The sequence below is a fragment of the Carlito syrichta genome, unplaced genomic scaffold (assembly GCF_000164805.1).
Source record: "Carlito syrichta isolate Samal-C Ts95f unplaced genomic scaffold, Tarsius_syrichta-2.0.1 Scaffold78909, whole genome shotgun sequence".
NCBI classification, from domain to species: domain Eukaryota; kingdom Metazoa; phylum Chordata; class Mammalia; order Primates; family Tarsiidae; genus Carlito; species Carlito syrichta.
The window spans coordinates 53,017-77,074 of NW_007023005.1; the positions used below are offsets into that span (position 1 = coordinate 53,017).

Consider the following 24,058-nt stretch of genomic DNA (forward strand, 5'->3'; position numbering starts at 1 on the left):
CCTGAGCCCGCGGGTTCGAGACCCACCTGGGCAGCGAGACCTCATCTCTGCAATAAAAAAAAATCAGCCGGGCGTGGTAGCACATGCCTGTAATTCCGGCTACTCAAAAGGCTGAGGCGGAAGGATCGCCGGAGCCCAGCAGGTCGAGGCTGCGGTGGCCGGAAGCGGCCACTGCACTCCAGTCTGGGCGACAGGGTGAGACTCCAACTCAAAAAAAATAAAAAAATAAAGGTGTAGTGGTTTTCCTTTGGTATGGAACCTCATTTGTGAAAGAGGATCTCATCATCAAAATTATTTTCATGGTTTTGAATGTTTCCTTTAAAATTAGGATTTTTTTTTTTTTCCTAGGGTTTTTATTTTAGCTGTATTCCAGATAGGAAGGACTTTTGCTCTTATTGTGTTTCTTGGTTCTTTCATCAAGGAATTAGATTGCCATTAGATATTTTATTTTTAGTTTTGCGAACGATATCTTTTTGATTATTCCTTCTGAAAACATTAAGGATTTTGTTTCATAATACTCTATTGTCCCAGAAATTTTTTTGTGAATCAGACTGTGGCTCAGAACTGATGTAGTTTTTAGCAGCTGGTATTAGGAAGAAACCATTTTAGGGGGTCCAAGTGATAGAAAGGTATTAGATTTTGTTCTTTTCTTTAATCAGATTACAGGTAAATAAGGGAAATGACAAAAATTACAGATTTCTGAAATACAAAGCAAACAGTAAATTTTATAAGAGATACATACAAATTGGATAACTAGCGTATGGAGCAGTTTGCATATGAAAAGGTTAAGGTTAGAATCTGGTGGAAATGAAATTTGATCTGATCTTTGGAAGGTTTTCTTTTTTTAGTCAATAAAAAAAGTATTCAGGTTCAAAGAGGTTTTTTAATTAAGTTGTAATGCTAGGACTCAGACTTGGTCTTACATTCTAACATTAGTTGTATTTTAAATATATCATGTTGTCCTTTGTATTTGAGTAAGATTTTCCTAATTCCATTCCCCTTTGACTGAAATGGGAAAAACTTAAAGATTAATAGGGTTAGATAGAAGTAATTAAGTTGGAAGCAATAATGGTAAAAATGAAGGTAAAGAAAAAAATGCTGAAGATATCTCAAAGGCTCTAGAAGAATCTCATACTCTTGATCATGTGTGATGTAAGACTCTCACTAAAATAACACTGAGGATTTCTTTCTGGTTTTGAGTTAGTCTACCTTTCCTTTTAGTACCATGACAATGGAAGAGCTACTGACATCTTTGCAGAAGAAATGTGGAACTGAATGTGAAGAAGCACATCGGCAGCTAGTTTGTGCTCTCAATGGCTTAGCAGGCATTCACATCATTAAAGGTAGAAGGTGATTGCTTTGTTATCGCTGATTCTTTCAAATACTTCCTAAGAAGGTTGATGTTAGCAGGAATCAAAATTCCCCAAAAAAGACTCTTGCATACTATTTTTTGTAATTTAATTAGGTTCGACTTAATAGAGAGCAGGGACAAAGAATATTTTAAAAACCTTGAAAGTTTAAATATGCTTTGACCAAACATTTCCATTTTTAAAAGTTCTTTTTTAAGGAAATGAGGATCTGAACAAAGATTCATCTGTAAGTTGTTAGTCTTTAGTATTGAAAAACTGTAAACACAAAAACATCCAGAAATAAAAAAATTGGTTAAAATTTGACACATTCAAGGAAGTATTCCTCATTGATTTAAAAATAATATTGTTTGTAAGTTCATATTTGTGTGCCAGGAGTGATTTAGATGACCAAGATGATACAGTATATAATGTAAAACTCTGATTTTGTAGACCATAACTTTTTATAGAGAGTGACAGACATACACAATATGTGTAAAGCTTTAGTGTTATAAATTATGCACAAAATTAAAGCAAGCTAGAGAAAATATAACCTATATTCTGTAGGAGAAAGAGTAAAAATTAAACCTGTCAAATAGAAACATTAAAAACATGACTTCTGGAGATCAAAATTTCAGTGTAGCAAATACACTGAGTAAATAGAAGATTCGACGTTGGAGAAGAAAAAAATCAGTAAAGCTGAAGTACAGAATAGCAATAGAAACTCTCCAACATGAAAAACAAAGAATGAAGACTGGAAAATTTGAAAAGAGCATCAGTGAGGATATAGATAACTTCACATGGCCTAATGTATTGGAGTCCTTGACGAAGAAATATATTGTGGGTTTTATAACATGTAAATGTTAAGTGTACAAAAACAATGGTACAAAGTCTGTGGAAGGGAGATATATAATGTTGTAAGATTGTTATATTGTATATGAAGTGGTGTAATGTTACATGAAGGTAGACTGACAAAACAAAGATAGGATTAATAAAATATCTTCAATCAAAAAGAAAAACAAGCAGCAAAAATCAAAGGGGAAACAAAGAGCAGATGAGATGGTTAGAAAACAGATAGCAAGGTGGTAGATTTAAACACAAGCATATTAGTGATCATATTAAATGTAATTAATAGTCTAAATATCCCAATTAAAAGGCACGGATTGTCAGACTGGATTTTAAAAAGCAGTATCCAACAATATGCTGTCTATAAGAAACCCACTTTATATTTAAAAATACATATGTAAAAAGTTAAAAAAGATATATCCTGTTAACACTAATCAAACGAAAACTGAAGTCACTGTATTACTATCAGGTAAATAGATTTCTTTTTCTTTTTGATTTGGGATCTCACTTTCCATACTAGAGAATACAGTAACACTGATCACAGTTCACCACAGCCTCAATTTCCTGGGCTCAGGTGATCTTTGTGCCTCAGCCTCCTGAATAGCTAGAACTATTAGAGGTGCATACCACCACACTCAGTTTTTTTTTTTTTTTTTGAGAGACTAGCTCTCTGTATTTTGCCTAGACTGATCTTGAACTCCTGGGCTCAAACAGTCTTTGCTTTGGCCTCCCAAAGTGCTAGAATTACAGGTGTGAGCCACTGCGCCCGGCCCCAATTTCGTATAACTACTACGTACTAACCAACTGTACCACTGGAGCTTCTGAAGTAGATTTCAGAACAAAGAGTGTTATGTCATCCCTAAAGAAAAAAAAACCCTAAATATTTATGGACCTAAGACTAGAGCTTCAAAACAAATAATAAAAACCGATAGAACTATAATGAGACATGGACAAATTCTTAATTGTAAGTTGGAGATTTCAACATCCTTCTAAATTATTTATAGAACAAGTGAGCAGAAAATAAGTAAGGACATAAGCAACTTAAGCACCACTGTTAACCAATTGATCTAATCAACATAGTTTCAACACTTTACCCATCCAGAGAGGAATACACATTCTTTCCAAGTGCAAATGAAACGTTTACCAAATTCTGGATCATAAGTCGGTAAATTTAAAAGAATTCAGGTCTTACAAAGTATGTTCTATCTCCCCAGTAGAATTAAATTTGATATCAGTAACAGAAAGATAATTGGAAAGTCCCCAGATATTTGGAAATTAAATAACACATTTCTAAATAACCCACGATTTAAAGAATAAATCAAAAGGGAAGCTAGGAAATATTTTGAAGTTAATGAACATGAAACATCAACATTTGTTGGAAGCCAGACTTGTAATTCCAGCACTTTGGAAGCCAGAGGTAGGAAGATTACTTGAGCCCAGGAGTTTGAGACCAGCCAGGGCAACATAGCGAGACCTACAAAAAATTAGCCTGGCTTGGTGGCACGCACCTTTAGTCCCAACTGCTTGGGAGACTGAGGCAGGAGGATCACCTCAACCCAGGAGAACAAGGCTATGGTAAGTCTTGATCATGTCACTGCACTCCAACCTGGGTGACAGAGCAAGATCCTGACTCAAAAAAAAAAAAAAGTGGGGTGTAGCAGATCATCATTTAATTTCCAATTAAAAGGAAATGTATAGTACTAAACATTCATTAGGAAAGAAAAAAGTTTCTAATCAGATACTTCATTTGATACCTTAGGACATTTTTTAAAAAGAGCAAGTGAAGTATAAAGAAATCAATTTCCCAGAGAAATTTGTGCTTTTTGTAGAATGTAAAGAGATGTTCTAAGCCTCTTTGAGTAGCTTGTCTTTAGTTATTAACTCTTTAACATAAGAGAACCAGAACTACAAAGTGTCTCTTTTTGTCGTACTTTCTTGGGTAGAGTTAGAAGGACGCTCAGAAACTGAGTATAAATAGCTCTAGACAGAACTGAAAAGATTTGCTTTATTTGCCACAGTTGTATATTTAAGATTTCAGAACCTCAGTGTCTTTATCAATAAACATAGAGAATACCATGAGCTTTATCTCCTTCAACTTGCTCTTTTTGCAAAGTGTGAAAGCGCATTAAAAACTATAAAAACATCATGTTATTGATTATGGTAATGTGAAAGTAACCTCAGATTCTTACTAGTTTCAACCTGCTCACAATATAAATTTTATTATCAATAACTAATAATACTAAAGGGCATACCAGTATATATTTCTGATAAATTGTTCAACTATAGCATATTTAACTGTGAATAAATCTTCCTCCCTCTAGGGCATTCCCTAGAGAGTTCTCTATTTAGCTAGCTGTGTTTGCAAGTTTGCATTTTCTCTAGCAATTTGTAATCATCTCCATCATCATTGTCATTTGAATTGCTAAGCATGCCCTGTGCCTATGTGATATTCTAGGCATCGATCTAAAATCTAAAATGATCTGTGCTTTATAATTTATAGTGGAAGACTAAACAAGGTAGCACCTTATTAGAATTAAAACAAAAAACAAAAAAACTTTTCTTTATATCAACTTGATGTAGGCAGAATTAGGGGAAAATGTGTCATATCTAAGTTTCTCACAATGCCAAATTAATTGAATGAAATAATAGTGATTAAAATCTGCAGACAACTTGACTATCGCAGATAAGAAATATGTGTTCTGCGGATTCGAGACCTGCCTAGGCAGGCGAGACCTCATCTCTACAATAAATCAAAAAATTAGCCGGGCGTGGTAGTGCATGCCTGTAGTTCCAGCTACTTGGAAGGCTGAGGCGGAAGGATTGCTGGAGCCCCAGCAGTTCGAGGCTGCAGTAGCCGGGAACAGCCACTGCACTCCAGTCTGGGTGACAGAGAAACTCCAACTAAAAAAAAAAGAAATATGTGTTCTTGTCTTTGAAAATATATGAACAATGAATGTACTGTTTAAAATATTTTTAGGTCATTGAAGTCTAACATCATACCAGAGAATTAATTATCCTTATAGCTGCCCGATGATTGCAGTATTATCCTGATTTTACTTAGGAAACTGAGGCTCAGAAAAGCTTAGTTGCTTTCTCAAGATTATAGCTGATAAGTGACAGAATGTGCCCTGTATATTTTTATTTCAAATCGAATAATAATTATCTTTATAAACCTCAATATTGTGCTGTCTATAGTAGGTTGAAACTGACAGTCAAAAATTTCTGATATAGAGTATTACAGTACTCGATTGTCACAATAATAAAAATTTCACTTTTTCATCTTGATTTTGAAGTTACATTCCTCATTATATTCTGTTATTCAGAAGCTTAGACAGTGAATGAATTTCCTCCCTTGGCTTTTTTTTTCTTGTCTCCCGTCTCCTTTTCAGATTTAGTATTGCCTTCACCTGCTGTGAAGTTACATAGGATACGAGGGCTGGGAAAAAATGTTCTTCATCTGATCATTTCCCATCACTGCCGCACTCTAGCAGTGTTAGTGGACAGTTAGCTCCTGTGTGGCAAAACCCAGCTATCACTTAACAGAAGCTACATCACTAGTCTTTTCAGATGATTTCCACTGCATTCCCTCTGTAGTTCCTTGTCTTGCTGTGGATGGAATTAAGCAAACTATTACTAATGTTAAGAGCAGTCCCTACCAGAAAGTCCATTCATAAAGGATATGCCCATTCTGAACTTAATTGTAACTTTTCACTTAATTGTAATGAATTTGCTGCCTTTAGTTTCCATAGCTTAACTTCATAGTGATATATTAAACAGTATTCTTTTTTATTGAGTTGGAGTCTCTGTCACCCAGGTGGGAGTGCAGTGGCATGCTCACAGCCACTGCAGCCTCGACCTGCTGGACTCAGGCAATCCTTCCACCTCAGCCTTCCAAGTAGCGGAACTACAGGCATGTGCTACCATGCCTGGCTAATTTTTTGTTTTATTATGGAGGTAAGGTCTCACCACGTTGCCCAGGCTGGTCTCGAAATCCTGAGCTCAGGCAATCCTCTCGCCTCAGTCCCCCAAAGTTCTGGGATTGCAGGCTTGAGCCACCTTGCCCGGCCACAGTATTAATTTTTAAATGAAATTTTAAATTTAAAAGCCAGACAGTGAAGATTCTACTTTTGATATAAATTAAAATTAATGTCGAGGTCAAGAAATATTTACTTATATTTTATGCAAATAAATACATATGATATACAATACATATGTAGTCTAAGGTCCTTATTAACTGGTATTAAGTACCTTGTAATGTTACAACTTAAAATAGTGTGTTTTCTGCAGATTTTTGTAAGAAAAAAAAATTAGCTTGGCAGTGTCAAAGCCAGTATAGTTTGTTTGCTTGGAAATGTTAGTGCCATCAAGTGGCTAAGAATGGGTATTTCCAAATTCGGCTTAAGCTTGTAAGTTACTGAATGTGCATATTTTGGTGTCTTCCTCAGAAAGCATGTTAAAAAAAAAAAATTAAAAAGGTATTATAGTGAATAATTGATATTCAGTTGCTTTATATTATACTGTAGTCTCTATACCTCCTTTAAAAGGTATGGTAACTATAAATGAAGAATTGTTAAATGCATTGCTCTCTATAAATGATAGCATAAATGCTAATAGAAATCATGTCATTTGAAAAGCTTTAATCAAAACTCTTAACTAAATAAAAGAATTCACTGAAGATAATTGAGTGCTACTTTACCTAAAAAATATAGTTGTGATCAAAATATAGTTGTATTTTTACAGTAGACTTTTTAGATAATAAACAACCAGATGACATTGGGAGCTATGTATGTGACTTTCTTATGCTTTAAATACATTTTAATTCTTTAGGTGAGTATGCCTTGGCAGCAGAACTATACAGAGAAGTGCTGCGCTCATCTGAGGAACACAAAGAAAAGCTCAAAACTGATTCACTTCAGGTAAGTATAAACTAAACACTTTCAAGTATGTTTTCTTTTTTTTTTGCAAAGTAATTTTTCTGAATGTTTAAGAGGATAAAGGGTAACAAACAGATTGTCATATTCACTGAGGATGCAACTTGGGATTCAGTCCTTTCAATGAGCACTCAAGGTAATTTGTGTGTCCACTAAAGTTTGAGAATCACTGCTACTCAGGCCACTTGATTTTGAGTCACTGTAACACCACTGACTGGTAAAGATGGCTCACTGAATGTCTTGCTCTGGCCAGATTAACCATCTTGTTCTATTGGGATAAAATGAGTAATGGGGTGAAGAGAGTTCACAGTATTCTTCCCATTTTACCACCACGTTCAGAAAACAATAAAAGTCCTCTTCTACAAGTGCACATAGAGAAGACATGTTTCCACCACTTCAAGTTTCCTTAGTGTTATTTACACTTTTATCTAATGCATTAAATAGTGTAAATGGTTATTATTATCTATGAAGCCATGTTTAAAAGACCTAAGACATTTAAGGTAACTCTTCCAAGATTGACTCTACAAAGATTTGTACCATGACCAGCAAGATTTAGCCAAACAGAATGAACCTTTAAAGTCTTGAGTCACTGGCACCAAATTAGGTCTTCCCAGGACTTTTTCCTGATCATCCTTTTAGCCCTTAGCTATTTTCCTAAGTAAAGTGTCAAGTTAACAGTCAGAAATCACTTTCACTTTTTTTCTTCTCTTAACCCTTGAAACTCTAACTAGCTGCAGAGGTATTACATATAATACAGAGAGATACAATACAGTTTTCTCCTTCTTCCTATACTGTCTTCACCTCCAGCTCCTCTTCTTTCGGCCTTTAAGTTGAACATGTCTAGGTCACAGCCTTGTTTTCTTATGTACTTCACTACCTTTATTTTTATTGTAATACAATCGCTAGGCTCCTCTAGACTCATTTTTCATGAGAAAAGTAGTCAAGTCAGTGCAGTCACTTTACTGCACTTTTATACTTTGCTAGACTTAATTGGCTTTTTGACACTTCCTCATATACGACTGTATATTTTTAATTGAAGAAAATTTGTATCATTATAATTTAAGATCTTTGCTATAAAACTGAAATTTCTCTTTGAAAAAATACCCAAATTGTTTTAGATGAAAAGTGTTTGGTGATATGATCTTAACATGTTATTAGTTATCTGTACGCCATGTTAATAGGTTCTCTTAAGAGTCCTTTGCATTGACTGTCATAATTATTGCCTTTGGTGCATTTGTAGAGACTTCATGCCACCCATAATTTGATGGAATTATTGACAGCCAAGCACCCAGGGATACCGCCTACCTTGCGAGATGGAAGACTTGAAGAAGAGGTAATTTTTTCATTCTTTCTGTAAAAGAATATTTTCTTCAAACTGTGTGCTCCATCTGTTATAGTTGATGTTGCCTAGGGCATACAACATTTAAATATATATAACCGTGTTTTTCTGTTTCTCTGATACTTCAAACTTTGCTGTGGTTATTTTGAGTAGCAGACAATGGCAATACTGCATATATATTTTGCTGCTCTGGTGATCTGTTTGTAGTTATGTGGTAATTGCTTGTTGTAGATATGACTGTTGGTAGCCTACAGCACATGATGTAAATAAACAACAGATTTTAAAAGGGAGACTTTGTTGATCTCATGGTAGATCTACAAAAGATGCAGTTTAGTAAATCCAAAAAGTTTGTCTCTACTTTGCTATGTTATTTAGGGTCATACATAAACTCAAATTTTCAGTGGTGGGCTCTCAAAAAAGTTCCTCTACAATAAATGTTGCCTCTCATTGAAAATAGTGGTGTTATAAATCATTTCACTCTAAATTATTGATAACTTATTCAAATTCTCCCAGAGATTTTTGTTTTGGAGCCTTTATTTGAATCAACAAGATAAAACATGAGATTATATAAGTATGCACAGCCCTTTGTGCTGGTTGTTTTGTGGGGTTTTTTTTGGAGAACCATTTATTTGACAAAATTTATATAAATTTATGGTGTACAACATGATATATATACATTGTAGAGTGGCTAAGTGAAACTAATTACATATCCATTACCATATATACTTTGTTTTTGAGGTGAAAACATTTAAAAATCTATTCTCTGAGCAATTTCCAAGTGTAGAATGTTGTCATTAACTATAGCTATGAGCTTATTCCTCCTGTCTGACGAAATTATTACATCCCTTGGCCAACATCTCCCCATTCTCTTCAGTTCCTGGTAACCACCATTCTGTTCTCGGCCTCTATGAGTTCAACTTTTTTTTAGATTCCACATATGAGATAGTGCAGCATTTGTCTTTCTGTGCCTGGCTTGTTTGACTGAGCATAATGTCCTCTAGGTTTATGTGTTGTAAATGACAGGATTTCCTTCCTTTTGAAGGTCAAATAGTATTCGATTCTGTATACAGTTGACCTTGAACAATGTGGGATCTAGGGGTTCAGTCAAAAATCCACATATAACTTCTGAGTTCCCCAAAACTTAACTGCTAATAGCATACTGTTGACTAGAAGCCTTACTGATAATGTAAACAGTTGATTAACACATATTTTGTATATTACGTTCATCATATTCTGTATTCTTATAACTAAACTGGAAAAAATGCTATTAAGAAAAGTATAATCCCAGCACTTTGGGAGGCCGAGGTGAGGGGATTGCCTGAGCCCACAGGTTCGAGAACAGCCTGGGCAACTTGGGGAGACCTCATCTCTACAGTAAACCAAAAAATTAGGCAGACGTGGTAGCGCACATCTATAGTTCCGACTACGTGGAAAGTTGAGGCGGAAAGATCGCCTGAGCCCAGCAGGTTGACTCTGTAGTGTCCATGAGTATGCCGCTGCACTCCAGCCTGGGTGACAGAGTGAGACTCCAACTCACAAAAAAAGGAAAGTATAAGGAAGAGAAAATATAATTACTACTAATTAAGCAGAAGTAGATCATCATAAAGGTCTTTATCTTTGTGTCTTCACAAAGCTAAGGAAGAGAAGGAGAAAGAAGAGGAACTAATCTCACTGTCTCAGCAGTAGCAGAGCCAGAAGAAAGTGTATTTTTGAGTGAACCCAGGAAGTTAAATTCCATGCTGTTCAAGGGTCAACTGTAGATGCCTTCATCTACAAATGTAGATTCATTCATCAGTTAATTACATTTAGATTGATGTCCTGGCATATGATGAATAATGCTGAAATGAACATGGGAGTGCAGATATCTCTTCCACATACTCCAGTTTTCCACATACTCCAATATCTGTCATTTCCTTTGCATATATACCCAGAAGTGAGATTATTGGATCATATAGTGGTTCTGTTTTTAAATTTTTTAGTAATCTCCATACTATCTTCCCTAATGGCTATACTAATTTTCATCCCCACCAGAAGTGTTCAAGGGTTCTTTCTCTTTTTCCATATCTTTACCAAAACTTTTCATCTTTTTTGGTAATAGCCATTCTAGCAGTTGTGAGGTAATAGCTCATTGTGGATTTAATTTGCATCTCCTTGATGATAGTGATATCGAACACTTTTTTATATGCCTGTGGACCATTTGTATGTCTTCTTTTAAGAAATGTCTTTTCAGGTTTTTGGTCATATTTTAATTGGGTTATTTTCTCTTGCTATTGAGTTGTTTGAGAACCTTATATATTTTAGATATTAATCACTTATCAGTTTTATGATTTAGACATTTTCTCCCATTCTGTGGGTTCTCTCTTCAATCTGTTGATTGTTTCCTTTGCCATGCTTTTGACTGCACTGTTCTTGATGTTAAATGGCAGTCTAAGTGTTGGAAGTTTTTTAGTGGAATTTCATTTTTCAGTGCAGGCATATAATCAGTCACTTTTCATTTAAATGCTTCAGTGACAGGAAACTATCTCTGGAACACAACCTCATCTATTAGTAGACAGTTCTAATGACCAAATAATAAAACCAAGAATTGCAATAAAAATAATTGGAAGTTGTAACCGGAAAAAGAAAAATGCATCTTGAGAGGGAATAAGAGTGTTCATACTCTATAAATGTATTTCCAGGGAGGCCACATTATCACTTTGCCTAATTCATGAAATATGAAGCCACAGTATTTCAAAGCTAGTCATGATCCCAAAATTCGTGTATTTCAACCACCTCTGTTTGCAAATGAAGTAATGGAAGCTGAGGGAAGTGAAATGGCAACAATAGCCAAGTATTGGCAGTTTCATATGGCTCAACCCACAACTAAGTGGAAGCTTGAGGATTTCCAGGTCAGCAGTCTGTCCAACTTTCCTTCCACTTTTCTATATACCCTCCAGTCCTCTTTCTTTATCCATAAATGTTGTGTCTAGAGCCAGTTGAGTATTTCAGTTGGATAGAAAAAAATAAAGAACATTCGTAAGTTCCCAAATGGAAATTTATAAGAATAAAGTTTTTCTATTTATAGGACCAAAATATTTCTGTTGTTTGTTAATTATGAGATCATTATTCTTTTGAAAAGTTTAAAGAGTTTTAATTTTTAATTTTCATAGTAGAATACCACAAACTAAGTGGCTTAAACAATAGAAATTTGTTTCTCACATTTCTAAAGGCTGGAAGTCCAAGATCAGGGTGACAGCATGTTTGGTTTCTCCTGAGGCCTCTCTCCAGGGCTTACAGATGACTGCTTTTGCACTGTGTCCTCATATGGTCTTTTCTTTGTGCTCATACATCCCTGGTATCTCTTTATAAGGACACCAGTCATAAATGACCTTACTTAACCTTAATTCTTTAAGAGCTCTGTTTCTAAACATAGTCACATTGAGGGTTAAAATTTCAACATATGAATTTTGGGTAAACACAGTTCGGTCTATAGCATCTGTTTTACTGTATTCTCAAGTATTATTTTTTAAATGCAAAAACTCCAAGAAATTGTAATAACTAAATTAAACAAGAAATTTTAAATGCATCTTTGCTTTACCTCATAATGTGAAATATCACTGTTATTCCCCCCCCCCTTTTGTTTCTTCTAATTAAAAAACTAAGTAGAAATTAGGGTAACAAATCTGTAGGATTTTTTTTTTTACTCTTGTAAGTGGGATGGGTAAATTTTGTTCTCTTTCATGTATATATATCTTAGGAATTTCTAGCATGATTTTTATGTTTTTTATAGTATACTTGTAGAGTTTTATGTTTAAATCAAGTTAAGTAGCTTTAAATATATAAAATGACCACACTGTTCACTGTTCTTGAAACATTATACTAGATTATTTTCCAGATCTGGAATGAAAATTTATGTTTGTTTTCTGGTTTAACAAAGGCCAAACAGCTGCGAGAGCACTACATGAGCAAGTGTAATACAGAAGTTGCTGAAGCCCAGCAAGCTTTACAGCCTGTGCAACAGACCATACGTGAGCTTCAGAGAAAGGTCTGCCCCAGAAATACAGTACTTCTTACCTGTGCCTGTGTCCACATACTGTTTTTGGTTTTTTGGGGTTTTTTTGGAGGGGTGAGAAACTCACATTTTCTTGTTCATCTTGGAATTTTTAGCACCTGACCCACAATACAAGCTTATTTACTGTTGGCAATGTTTATTGGTTGAAAGAACAGATGCATAATCAACTATTGAGGTTCTGTTTTATTTCTTTTGAACTGTAATGGAGTTCCTCTTACCCTAGGAATATAACAAGTTGTCTTTGAAGAAAGTAAAGACTTCTATTACCCTCATTTTGATCTGAGAAGTATGTTCTCAAAATCTTTTAAGATGTTAGAACATCAGAACCACAGATATTTTTCTTTTAGGATACATGCCATTTGTCATTTCTAAGATTTCTCTTTTATGAAATCAGTAGCGAAGTCTAGAGAGGAGGCTACACAAATACACCTTTATTTTTAATTTTTAAGTCAGTTGCTCTATCTTTTATTCTTCCTGTTAATTATTTAGTATTCTAGCATATAATGTGTTATTGTGGATTCTTTATTAAATATGATCTAGTTTAATTGTTTAAAGATTAGAATGAGGACTTTTTTATGCTGAGAAAGAGACCTGAGGCCTTTTCACATACATAGGATGAATATTTAATTTTTATTTTGGTGCATTTTTTTAGCACAGCTGTGTTGTACAGGTGTATGCAGTAAATTCTCACATATACTAAGTAGTCAGAAAATAGGTGTTCTCTTTAGTTCTGTATGTAAAAGAGGTATTTAGCCATTGTGTTTAGAATATACATATATTTGTCTCCCCTCTATTATAATCCTTTGAGACTCGCGTTTACGACTTTCTTTGAATTTTTCACATCACCTTTCTCAATGATGGAAGCATAATAGGTACTAAGAAAAATATTAATTGGTTAACTGTTATCTCTTTTATAGATTCATTCTAATTCTCCTTGGTGGCTGAATGTGATCCACAGAGCAATAGAATTCGCTATTGATGAGGAACTTGTTCAGCGAGTGCGAAATGAAATAACCAGCAACTACAAGCAACAAACTAGCACACTTTCTATGTCAGAGAAGTAAGAAAATAGTACAAAACATAATAACTCTATGATTGATCCCTGCAAATATTCAAGTCATTTGGTATTAAAAGGTGGAGTTAAATATCAGAACATATTATGGCTATGAGCATCTGGGTTTTACACTGTGTTAAGAGTAAATTTCAAACAAAAATACTAGATATAAGCCTAAAAAGGAGAGCTTTTGTTTCATATTAGCCATTTTAAAATATTCTTTTTTAGTGCCTTTTAAAAATCTACTTAAATTTTTTTCTCTGTTGGATACACCTAAAACTAACTATAAACATCGTTTTGAAGTAAGTTGTTTTAGAGATCATCCTTGACATAAGGCATTGATGTTTCCCCTGTGCGATTCATTCCCTAAGAGCTTAGCAACAGTGGCCCAGTTTTTATGTTGTAAACCTGCTCGCTCTTCTTTTCTCTATCTTTTTTTCTCATCAAAACTCAAACCATTCTTTGAGGTCTTCAGAGATAAGTTGACCTATTGCTCTTGATATGTAAATGATAAATTTACTGTATATTCAGAGATTATTTTAACACGTGTGTATGTTTTTGTGTGAAATTAATATCTCAAAACCTAAATTATTCATGTGTCTGTTAATGATTGTTGGGAAAGGCTCTGTAGTTTAGTGATTAAAAAAACACTTAGGTCTCTAGTCAGACTGCTGTGTTCATCACTTAGGAGCTCTGTGTTTTTCAAAAAGTTACTTGAGCTCTCTGTGCCTTAGTTTCATCTACGAAACTTCCCTGCACTGTTGTAAGAATTAAGTAGATTAATATCTGTGAAGTACCTTCACATTACGTTTACCTATTCTAAAGAAATCACCCAGAGGACAGGTTGGTAAAGACATGGGTTTATTATTACTTGCAGGAGGGAACTAGCATTGGCTGTCCAGTTTGAAGCTTCTTGCACTGTAGTAGACATGGGGAGGCATTATATACCCCCAGGGTGGGTAAAGAAGCTAGCATTACATGCCAAGAAGCAAAAACTAAGATGTTTTCTCTCAGAAACTGTCTTGAGTTTATAGATATGCATATCATCAAGGGCATTTCAACCAGACACAGATGACCTTAGCCAGGAGCCATCCTCCTAGTCGGAAGACTGTTACCAGCAGAGGAGGAGCGGGGCACATATCCTGCATTTACCCCACACCACTATATACTGTGGTGTATGAAAGTTACCTGCTATTATTAGTTTCTTTCATTTAAAGGACCTGCAAGAGAGAATATTACTAAGACTGATTAAATGCAGATCTGTGATATTTTTTAGCCCATATTCACATGGCTCAGACATGAGTCATTAGAGAGAAATTTTTCAAAATTACTTCTTCCCTTTGATTCAGAAGTACATTTTTGAAGAACAGCTAAAATTTCTAAGTTAAAAATTTAAGAAAACTTGTTTTTCTTTTTGTGAATAATATTAGATACCTAACCTAATTTTGTTCAAGTATCATATGCACATTCTTTTAGAAATTGTTAAGTAACTATTCTGTGCCTCTTACATATTTTTTTAAAAAACAGATATAACAGATATAATCTTTGTCTTCTAAAAGTTAGCTCAGTGAGAAAACTTGACCCATGAACACTTTGAGTAATATGAGTATGTATGAAAACCAAATGTAGCAAAGTACGAAAATGAATATTTTCAATAACCTTCATGGACAGAAGGAAATATAGATTACTGTTGGAAAATATTGGTGAAGGTTTCAGGAAGGAAAGCAGGCTTTTTTAACAATTTGGAAAGGAAGGCATATGACATTTCAGGAAGGAAAAGTATATGTTCTTAACTTACAAGCAAGCACATCTCTATATTTTCTAACTTCTAGTTTCTTATTATTCTAGACTTTCTTTTTTCTTTCATAAACCCACATACATCCATACTTTTTTCCTTAGCCCTTTTTATTCAGTTTATCAAAATGTTAAGAGCACTGTATTTGGGTTTAACTCTTAACTCTGCCACATACTTTTGTAATTTTAGTTTTACACTTCATCCATAATGAGAGCTCAATAGTAACTTGAAATTATACAGGAAAAGTTCCTGGCATATGGTAAATACTTAACTGCAAATGTAAATAATTTTATATATGTATATTTTGTTTTTTTTTTTTGTTTTTTTTTTTTAAGCAGGAGCTATAACTCTTGGCCGTTTTTCTTCTTTTCAATTTTCTGTGTCTGTATTTTATCCTGTAGTCAGGATAGAGTAAGGATGTCAGGAGGGACATTTTTCGTAATCAGTCGGCCTTAAAAAAGAAGAATGTGGCAATCGTGATTTTTCAAAGATAACTGAGACAGAGACATAGGTTTTACATATTCTTTTCCAGTTCCTCAGCACAGGACTATCAAATCTTTTGGTATCTTTTATAGTAGACAACCCAGTGTTATTATACAAATTGAATACCCCCTAAGGAAACTCACTCAATGTTGATGGTAAATGTAGCACATAATTTCTTTAACACTTTGCTTAGCATTCATTTTCTGAATTTGAGGAAATTGGCCTAATATTCTTTTCTTCATGCTGTGCGTGATGCTGGTGATGGGAATCAGGTTCCGTGATTGCAGAGGCCTTCAGTTCTTACTTACAACACAAATGGAAGAACTAAATAAATTCCAGAAGCTAGTAAGAGAGGCTGTAAAAAACCTGGAAAGACCTCCATCTCGTGAAGTTATTGAGTCTGCAACAATCTGCCACCTCCGACCAGCTAGACTTCCTCTCAACTGGTGGGTAATGGAAGAAATCATACAATTAAATGACTTCATTCCTTTAAACTAAATTTCTTCTGAGAGCAGAAACAATGGCTCATATAATAAAACTTTTTTCATTTTAATTCAGACAGAAGTAAAAAGAGATGTATTATTAATTTAATTTTTAAAAAAACAAAACTCGGATTGGGTACTGAAAACATGAAATTTTTTTTTCCAAAATGGCATATCTGTCGTACAGAAAAAAATGTAGTACAAAATACTGTCTCTCTTAGTAATTAACTGACTGATGGTTATGTTTGTGAATATTTCTCTGATAGTCTCTTCTTTTTCAGCTGTGTCTTTTGTAAAGCTGATGAGTTGTTCACAGAGTATGAGTCAAAACTATTTTCTAACACGTAAGTTCTCTATTTGATTACTATCCTTCAAGAACATGAAACATTTTACAAGACTTGGTGTTTGATTATAAGAGCATATTTTCCTCAAAGTGGTCTTTCTTACATTTTTTTTTCTTTCATTAAATCAATTCAGTAAACCTTTGGCATTTAAATGTACTCAGTTTTACCTATGTAGAAGTTACCTCTAAATGTTCATGTTAGGTAGTAATGTATAATTAATTGAGGATAATTAATTGAGGGGCAATTTAGGAAAGTGGTAAGATCCTAGACTCTATTGTCTTATAGGCTTTAACTTGAATTCCTACTCACAATCACTTCTATAAACAAATTACTTCTCTAAGTCTCAGTGTCCTCATTCATGGAATGAAAATAATAACATCTCTTATTTAATTGAGTTTTTATGAATATTAAATAAGAAAATGTCCATAATTGTTTAGCATGGTGCTTAGTACATAGTAAGTGTTTTATAAACTGTTAGTTCTCATTAATAACATTTTTCCAACACAAAATCTTCATCCTTGTGTTGGGGATTAAGCTACTTAATAAGTGCATATTGCCATGTATGAACAAAATTATCTGTTTTACAAACTTGGAAATTAAGGAAAGGCTAAGTTCTGATCGCCTTGAAACAAAGGGATTAACAGTGTACTTTTAAATCATACCGTGGCTGGGGTTTTTTTTGCATGATTGTTGGTGGTATTGGGTTATGTTTTAATTCTCAGTACAATTTATAGCCTGAAATTTATAGATGTTTTTGATTATGCCGTATCGCTCTCAAAAAACACTGGATAAATTTATGATGTCCAGCATTTTCAAAGACTTGCATGCATGATCTTGTAGATATAACATTGAAAGTTGTGGTTGAAAAGTTACTAACCTTGCTTCAATATCACTCATTTATAGTGCTTCTTATGCACTGTTAGTAATTACTGTGATCTGATATGTTTCCAGAGTCAAAGGCCAGACTGCAATATTTGAGGAGATGATCGAAGATGAAGACGGATTGGTGGATGATCGAGCACCCACCACCAACCGGGGTCTGTGGGCAATAAGTGAGACAGAACGGTCTATGAAAGCAATACTGTCATTTGCAAAATTGCATAGATTTGATGTTGAATTTATTGATGAAGGAAGTACTTCAATGGATCTTTTTGAAGTATGGAAGAAGGAATATAAGGTATAGTATTTTAAAACTTCCTTCCGATATTAAAAATTCTCCTCTTATACATTAATGTTAATTGCTACGTTTCTTTCTCGCTTCAGTTTTTTAAATGTCTTAGAGATTGGGGTGTCATAATTTCTCTTTTTCTAAACTGTAATTATTGTAATAAAGAGTAACAAATATAATAATAATTAAATAAGGACATTTGTATTAAATTGCTAAAAGAAAAATCATTAAACCGAAACTTATATGTAACCTTTTGTTTAGCTGTGAAAGTGTTTCATACCATTCTTAGCTTGTTCTTATACTGCTATTCTTTGAAATTAGGGTAGACTTTTGTCTTGTTTTTTCTCTATAAATAACAACCAAAGATCAATTTTCTTAACAATTAGGAAACATTGTAGATACCACTCTACCTAAAAAGCTGGAAACCATTCCAATGAATAAAGCACAGAGTGGGTGGTCTTTCATGTTTATATTTGAATGGTTCTATCACATTATAACTCTATACTTGAATGAGATTCCAAAATTCTTTAATTTTGAATTATTCTTTATATTTGGATTTGTTATCCATTATCCTGCTTTTCAAATGAGATTAAAAAGGGAAGGATTTATTTATAATATCATAGTTCCATTCAATATATTTTATAAAATCTAAAGTTCTTGCTTTTAAAATCAGGATAAAAGTTTTTGTGCAGAAGATAAGGTAATTTGTCCATTGGTTTGTAATAATTTTTTTCACACGTTACTATTGTAAATTCAAAACACATTAAATCAGTTAATTTCAGTAAGCCATAGAAGACAGTTTTATATACAATGTCCAGTTGCCCTTTTATTCTTCCTTTGGGCTCAGCTTGATCACATGCTCTTTGTTTAGAGTGCTGATGGTATAGTTCGCCAAGATCTTCCTGCATTTTTTTCTGCATAATATTTGCAGACCTTTTCACTGAAAAGCAAATGAATAAGCCACTGCTGTATGTATTAGCCAAAATTTACCTCAAAATATAAAGTTAGTGGAGAAAGCATTTTTTAAAAAGTCTATACTGATTAATGCCATTTCTATAAATTTCGGAAACATAAAGTATCAGATTATTGAGGGTGCATAAATGTAGCATAACTCCAACGAAAAGTCTGGAAGAAGTACAACTTAGAACAGTGGTTACCCCATTGTTGGGCATTGAAGGAGGAATATGGGAGGAAAGAGAGTGAAACAATTGAGAAGGAACACACAGAGGCTTCCCAAGGAATTAGTATTGTTCTTTCTTAAATTGGATGGTGGGTAATCGGTTTTATATTTTAATATTCTTGTTGCCATATGTACATAGCTTTTGGATATGAAATATAATAAAAAAATGTTTTGAAATAAAGAAGAAATTCCATCAGCCTAATATCCAACTACAAAGATCTTTGGCCCACCAGAAAATCATTGGATATTCTGTTCCTAAGAGTTTAAAGAGACAATTTCCTCTGGAGATTTTTCAGTCACACTTCCTCATCCTAAAAATGACCCAAGAAATTGATTGTACCTTACACATTTAATGAAGAAACATGTATGTCTTAAGATTTCACTTAAGACTTTTGATCAAGTCACAACTTGGTAGTTTTAACCAATTTTACTTATATGCTTTAATGCTGTCTTTATCTTTCTGTTCTTCAGTTGCTTCATGAATATTGGATGACTCTGAGGAATCGTGTATCTGCTGTTGATGAACTTGCAATGGCAACAGAACGACTAAGAGTGCGTCATCCTAAGGAACCAAAGCCCAGTCCACCTGTTCTTCATATCATTGAACCACATGAGGTAATTTGCAAGTAAATCACATAAAAGGGGATAGCAAACAAATGTTATAAAAATCCAAGACCCCTGAAAAGATGGAGTCAAGACAGTAATCTCTTTTATAAGTGCTTAGTTTGAGTCATGGAAAATTGTTACTTTTGTTCAGAAAAGGTCAAAGATGAACAAGTTCTTTTATGTTACATGCTTAGTGTTTGCTATTTTGGTGCATCATGTTTGTTTCTCTTCAGATTGCACATTCATCTGTTTTTGAGCACCTTCAATATGCCAGAATCTTTGGGGTTTTTTTTCTTATCACTTTTTAGACATATTTTTCTTCTGTTACCTCAGTTTTATCAGAATTAGAAAAATCTTCCTTAACAACTTAAAACTTTTCTTCTACAGTGTTTTCTTTTGCTAATGATGAACAGATATTAACAACTTATCTTCTAAAAATTCTCTGTATATCACAGAATTAAAGCCTAACTCTGTCAATCATTTTTATTCTACATTAAAAATATTATTTCCTTTATTATTTATTTTAGTCCTTGTGTATGTTTGGTGCTTTAAATTTGTTTCTTTATATAAAACTTAGAGACTGTAACCTAGAAAAACTTAGTAATATTTATTATATACTATCTCGCTTAAATACATATTTTTAGTAAGTTTTTCTAAGAAAACAGATTCCTCTTCTTTGAGTGTTTCTTTTTGTCTGCTATACTGTCCTGGTAGGCAGAGAAAGGAAGGGCAAAGAGATTGTTTTCTGGATTTCATAAAATCACTCAGGCTAGAGAAACAAATCATTTAGTTTTTCTTCATCCTTTGACTGTATTACTGAAAAATGGTACATAAATAGAATTTGGGTTGATTTTATCTGACTTTAGGTATATGGAGGCTTTCTATTTAAAAGAACTATACATTAAATTTTTCCTTCTTAAAACCAAAAAAATTATTTTGAAATATATTATCTAGTATTTATTTTGATTTTTAGAATATCATGAAATTTTAATATTTGAGTTTTAAAACAAATAGGTTTTCTTGAAACAGGATACATTTATATTATTGAAGAATAGTGCATGTTAAATATAATTTAATCATCTTTCTGAAAAAGAATAAAGGAGTTTTTAATTTTTTTTTTTTTTTTTTTTTAGGTAGAACAAAATCGTATAAAACTGCTGAATGATAAGGCTGTTGCTACATCACAGCTCCAGAAAAAACTTGGGCAACTTCTTTACCTAACTAACTTGGAGAAGGTATTGTTTTTTAGGAGATGCTACTTTTCTCATACTGTACTATTATAAACCACGTTAGTGTGACTTCTTTCATAACTAATGGTGCAGGGGTTTTTTGGGGGGTTTTTTTAGTTCTTATATAAGTCAGAACACTAGCTATGTCTCTTCAGTAGCTATACATAGATCACAAAAGAATATTGTGTCTGTAGAAATTATAAGTTAATGGATGATATAAAAAGAACCGCTTTATAGTAAAGAACAGTATAAACATACTATAGTTCAAGCCTTGAATAGTAGTGTTACAAATGTACCTCTTGGTGAAAATGACATAATATAATATATACACATGCATTCTTTCATGCTTATGTAGATATTTTATAATTTATTATGTGAAACTGAAATGTTTGGAAAGCTACTCCCAAAAGACATGATAATGAAGGTAGACTCCAATTATTTAATGTAATTCACAATACATTTTCTGAGCAGTGAACAGAGTATTATATTGGACATTGATGAGTTGGTGGATCATTGATAAATAAGATTTCATTCTATTGCAAGAATTCATAGTTTGCCAGTTGGCAGAGCACCTTATTAAAATGTGATATAGTAGTAAATATTTGCATAAGGCAAGTGAAGGCAAACTGTAGACTAGAGTTTGTTCAGAAAACTGGTCTAACATATGTTCAAATGAATCAGTAAATTCCATTGATGAAAAAATGAAAAGTTGGACATTCATTATAAGTAAACTAGCATGGCGGTTAAGAAGATAGACATTGAATCTAGACAACCCAGTTTTGAATCATGACTTCACTATTTTCTAGATCTATGACTTTATTTATTTACCTTTCTTTACCCCATCTGTAAAATGAGAATAATGTCAACACTACCTTGTAGGGCTGTCTTGAGGATTTCATGAATTAAAATACATGAAGTGCCTGCCTTATTAAGCACTTTCTAGGTGTTTGCAGCTATTAATATTAGTAGTGTTATTATTGCCATTATTACTGTAATTACCAAGTCTGTTATTCGGAAAGAGAAAAAGAAGAAAAACAACATTAAAAGTCAGTCTCACCCAAAATGCTAGCATTAAGAAAATAACATTTAAGAAAAGATGTCAACATTTCTGTGTATGAGTTTTAAAAATGTAAGGTTATCATACCTTAAATATCATAGTCAAAATGAAAACACAATTTTGTTCTGTCAGTTGTAGGGCATGTCTTCTGTATATGTTGAATAATTTTTTTAAATTAAAACTTAAGTATATAAATAATCTACCTAGGAACATCCATTTGGCAAATGATATATGAAAAATCATTTAATCTATAAATAAAGGACAATCAAATTACACCGGTGCCATTTTTTTGCCAACAGGTAGGCACAGATTTTTTTATATGATAACTCTCCCCAGTGGTGAAAGAATAGTGAACTGATATATTTTATGCATTACCAATGGGAATATAAATTGATATAGGCTTTCCTGAAAGCACATTAACAATATGTATCAACAATTTTATGCAGATTGAGCATTCCAAATCCTAAGTCTGAAGTACTCAATGAGCTTTTCCTTTGAGCATCACGTTAGCACTCAAAAAGCTTCATAATTTTGGAACTTTTCAGATTTTGAATTTTCAGATTTGGGATGCTTAGCCTATATGTGAAAGAAAGGAAAGCTGGGCAACATAAATAAAATGAATTGAAATTTGTATGTTAGAATCACATAGACATTTTAGAACTGTAGAAATACAGGATCAAAATCAGAAACTTATTAGATGGAGAGCAGTCATAGAAAAAGACAGGATTAGTGATCTGCAGTATGATAGAAAATATCCAATTTGAAGAAGCGTAGAAAGAAAAATAAAGAGGAGGGTAGGATGAAAGAAATTTAAGACACATTTGATCTAGCATACTTGCAACTGAAATGCAAAAGGAAAAGAGAATGGGACAGGAGCAACTTGTAGAGATAATTGTTGAGAATTTTCTAAAACTGATGAAAGACAATATGACAATATCTTATAGATTCAAGAAGCCCAGAGAACTCAAAGCAGAATAAGTAAAATTACCACCTAGACACATCATAGTCAAATTGCTGCAAACTAAAAATTAAAAAAAAATTAAAAACAGCTTGAGTTGAAAGAAAAAAGACAATATTTAAAAAGGAACACCAGTACAACTGGCGACTGCATAGAGATGTTTTAATTTTAACCTTTAAAGATGTTCCACTGTTACTTGGTTTCCATGACTTCTCTGTATAACCAGGTTAACATTAGAAGAGCATCTTTAAAATGCTGAAATAAAAAAGCAGCCAATTTGAGTTGTACACCTAGAGAAATGTCCTTTTTTTAAAAAAGTGATGTAAAGCCGGGCTCGGTGGCTCAGCCTGTAATCCCGTGCCTTTGGGAGACTTAGGTGAGTGGATTGCCTGAGCCCATGGGTTCGAGACCTGCCTGGGCAGCGAGACCTCATCTCTACAATAAATCAAAAAATCAGCGAGGCATGGTAGCGCATGCCTGTAGTTCAGGCTACTTGGAAGGCTGAGGCAGAAGGATCGCCGGAGCCCAGCAGGTGGAGGCTGCGGTGGCCGGGAGCGGCCACTGCACTCCAGTCTGTGTGACAGAGTGACACTCTAACTCAAAAAAAAAAGTGAAGTAAAGATATTTTTAGATAAAAACTGAAAGAATTCTTAATGCTAGCATTTTGGGTGAGCCTGACTTTTTAATGTTTTCCTTCTTTCTCTTTCTGAATAACAGAATCCGTCATTGTAGTAATAATGGCAGTAATAACGCTAATAATACTAAGAGCTGCAAACACCTATACTTACATCACAACAAATAAAACAGAGTTATTTGGACTGAAGAAACTGTTATTCCAGATTGAAGGATAGAACTACAGTCAGAAATGAAGAGCAAGAGAAACTTAAATATGCAGATAAATATAAAAGGATAGTGACTGTTTAAAGCAGCAGTGCTGTTGTGTGTTATACAGCTTATGTAGAACAAAAATGAATGACAATAACACAAAGGCAGGAGGCAAGCAAAGACAAAGTATTACAAGATTCTTCCAGACCTCAGATAAATGGACAAAAAATTTCATAAGGATATTGAACATCTGAACACTGTGAACAAACATGACCTAATTGCACAGATCACTATGCCTGACAACTACAGTATATATACATATATATAAATTTTGTTTTAGATGTACATGAAACATTTAACAAAA

At 33.6% G+C, this 24,058-nt stretch overlaps 1 protein-coding gene across 1 annotated transcript in view; it reads left to right on the plus strand.

Moving 5' to 3' along the window:
• SHPRH (SNF2 histone linker PHD RING helicase) overlaps positions 1 to 24,058 on the plus strand; it is a gene marked incomplete at its 3' end in the record, with an annotated part of 68,635 nt that overhangs the window by 31,938 nt on the left and 12,639 nt on the right. The window contains exons 14-23 of the mRNA XM_008054459.2: positions 1,222 to 1,343; positions 7,020 to 7,108; positions 8,364 to 8,456; positions 12,379 to 12,486; positions 13,431 to 13,573; positions 16,118 to 16,291; positions 16,609 to 16,671; positions 17,623 to 17,848; positions 19,491 to 19,634; positions 20,759 to 20,860. Coding sequence (XP_008052650.2) covers positions 1,222 to 1,343; positions 7,020 to 7,108; positions 8,364 to 8,456; positions 12,379 to 12,486; positions 13,431 to 13,573; positions 16,118 to 16,291; positions 16,609 to 16,671; positions 17,623 to 17,848; positions 19,491 to 19,634; positions 20,759 to 20,860 — 1,264 coding nt within the window. The remainder of the gene's footprint in view (positions 1 to 1,221; positions 1,344 to 7,019; positions 7,109 to 8,363; positions 8,457 to 12,378; positions 12,487 to 13,430; positions 13,574 to 16,117; positions 16,292 to 16,608; positions 16,672 to 17,622; positions 17,849 to 19,490; positions 19,635 to 20,758; positions 20,861 to 24,058) is intronic.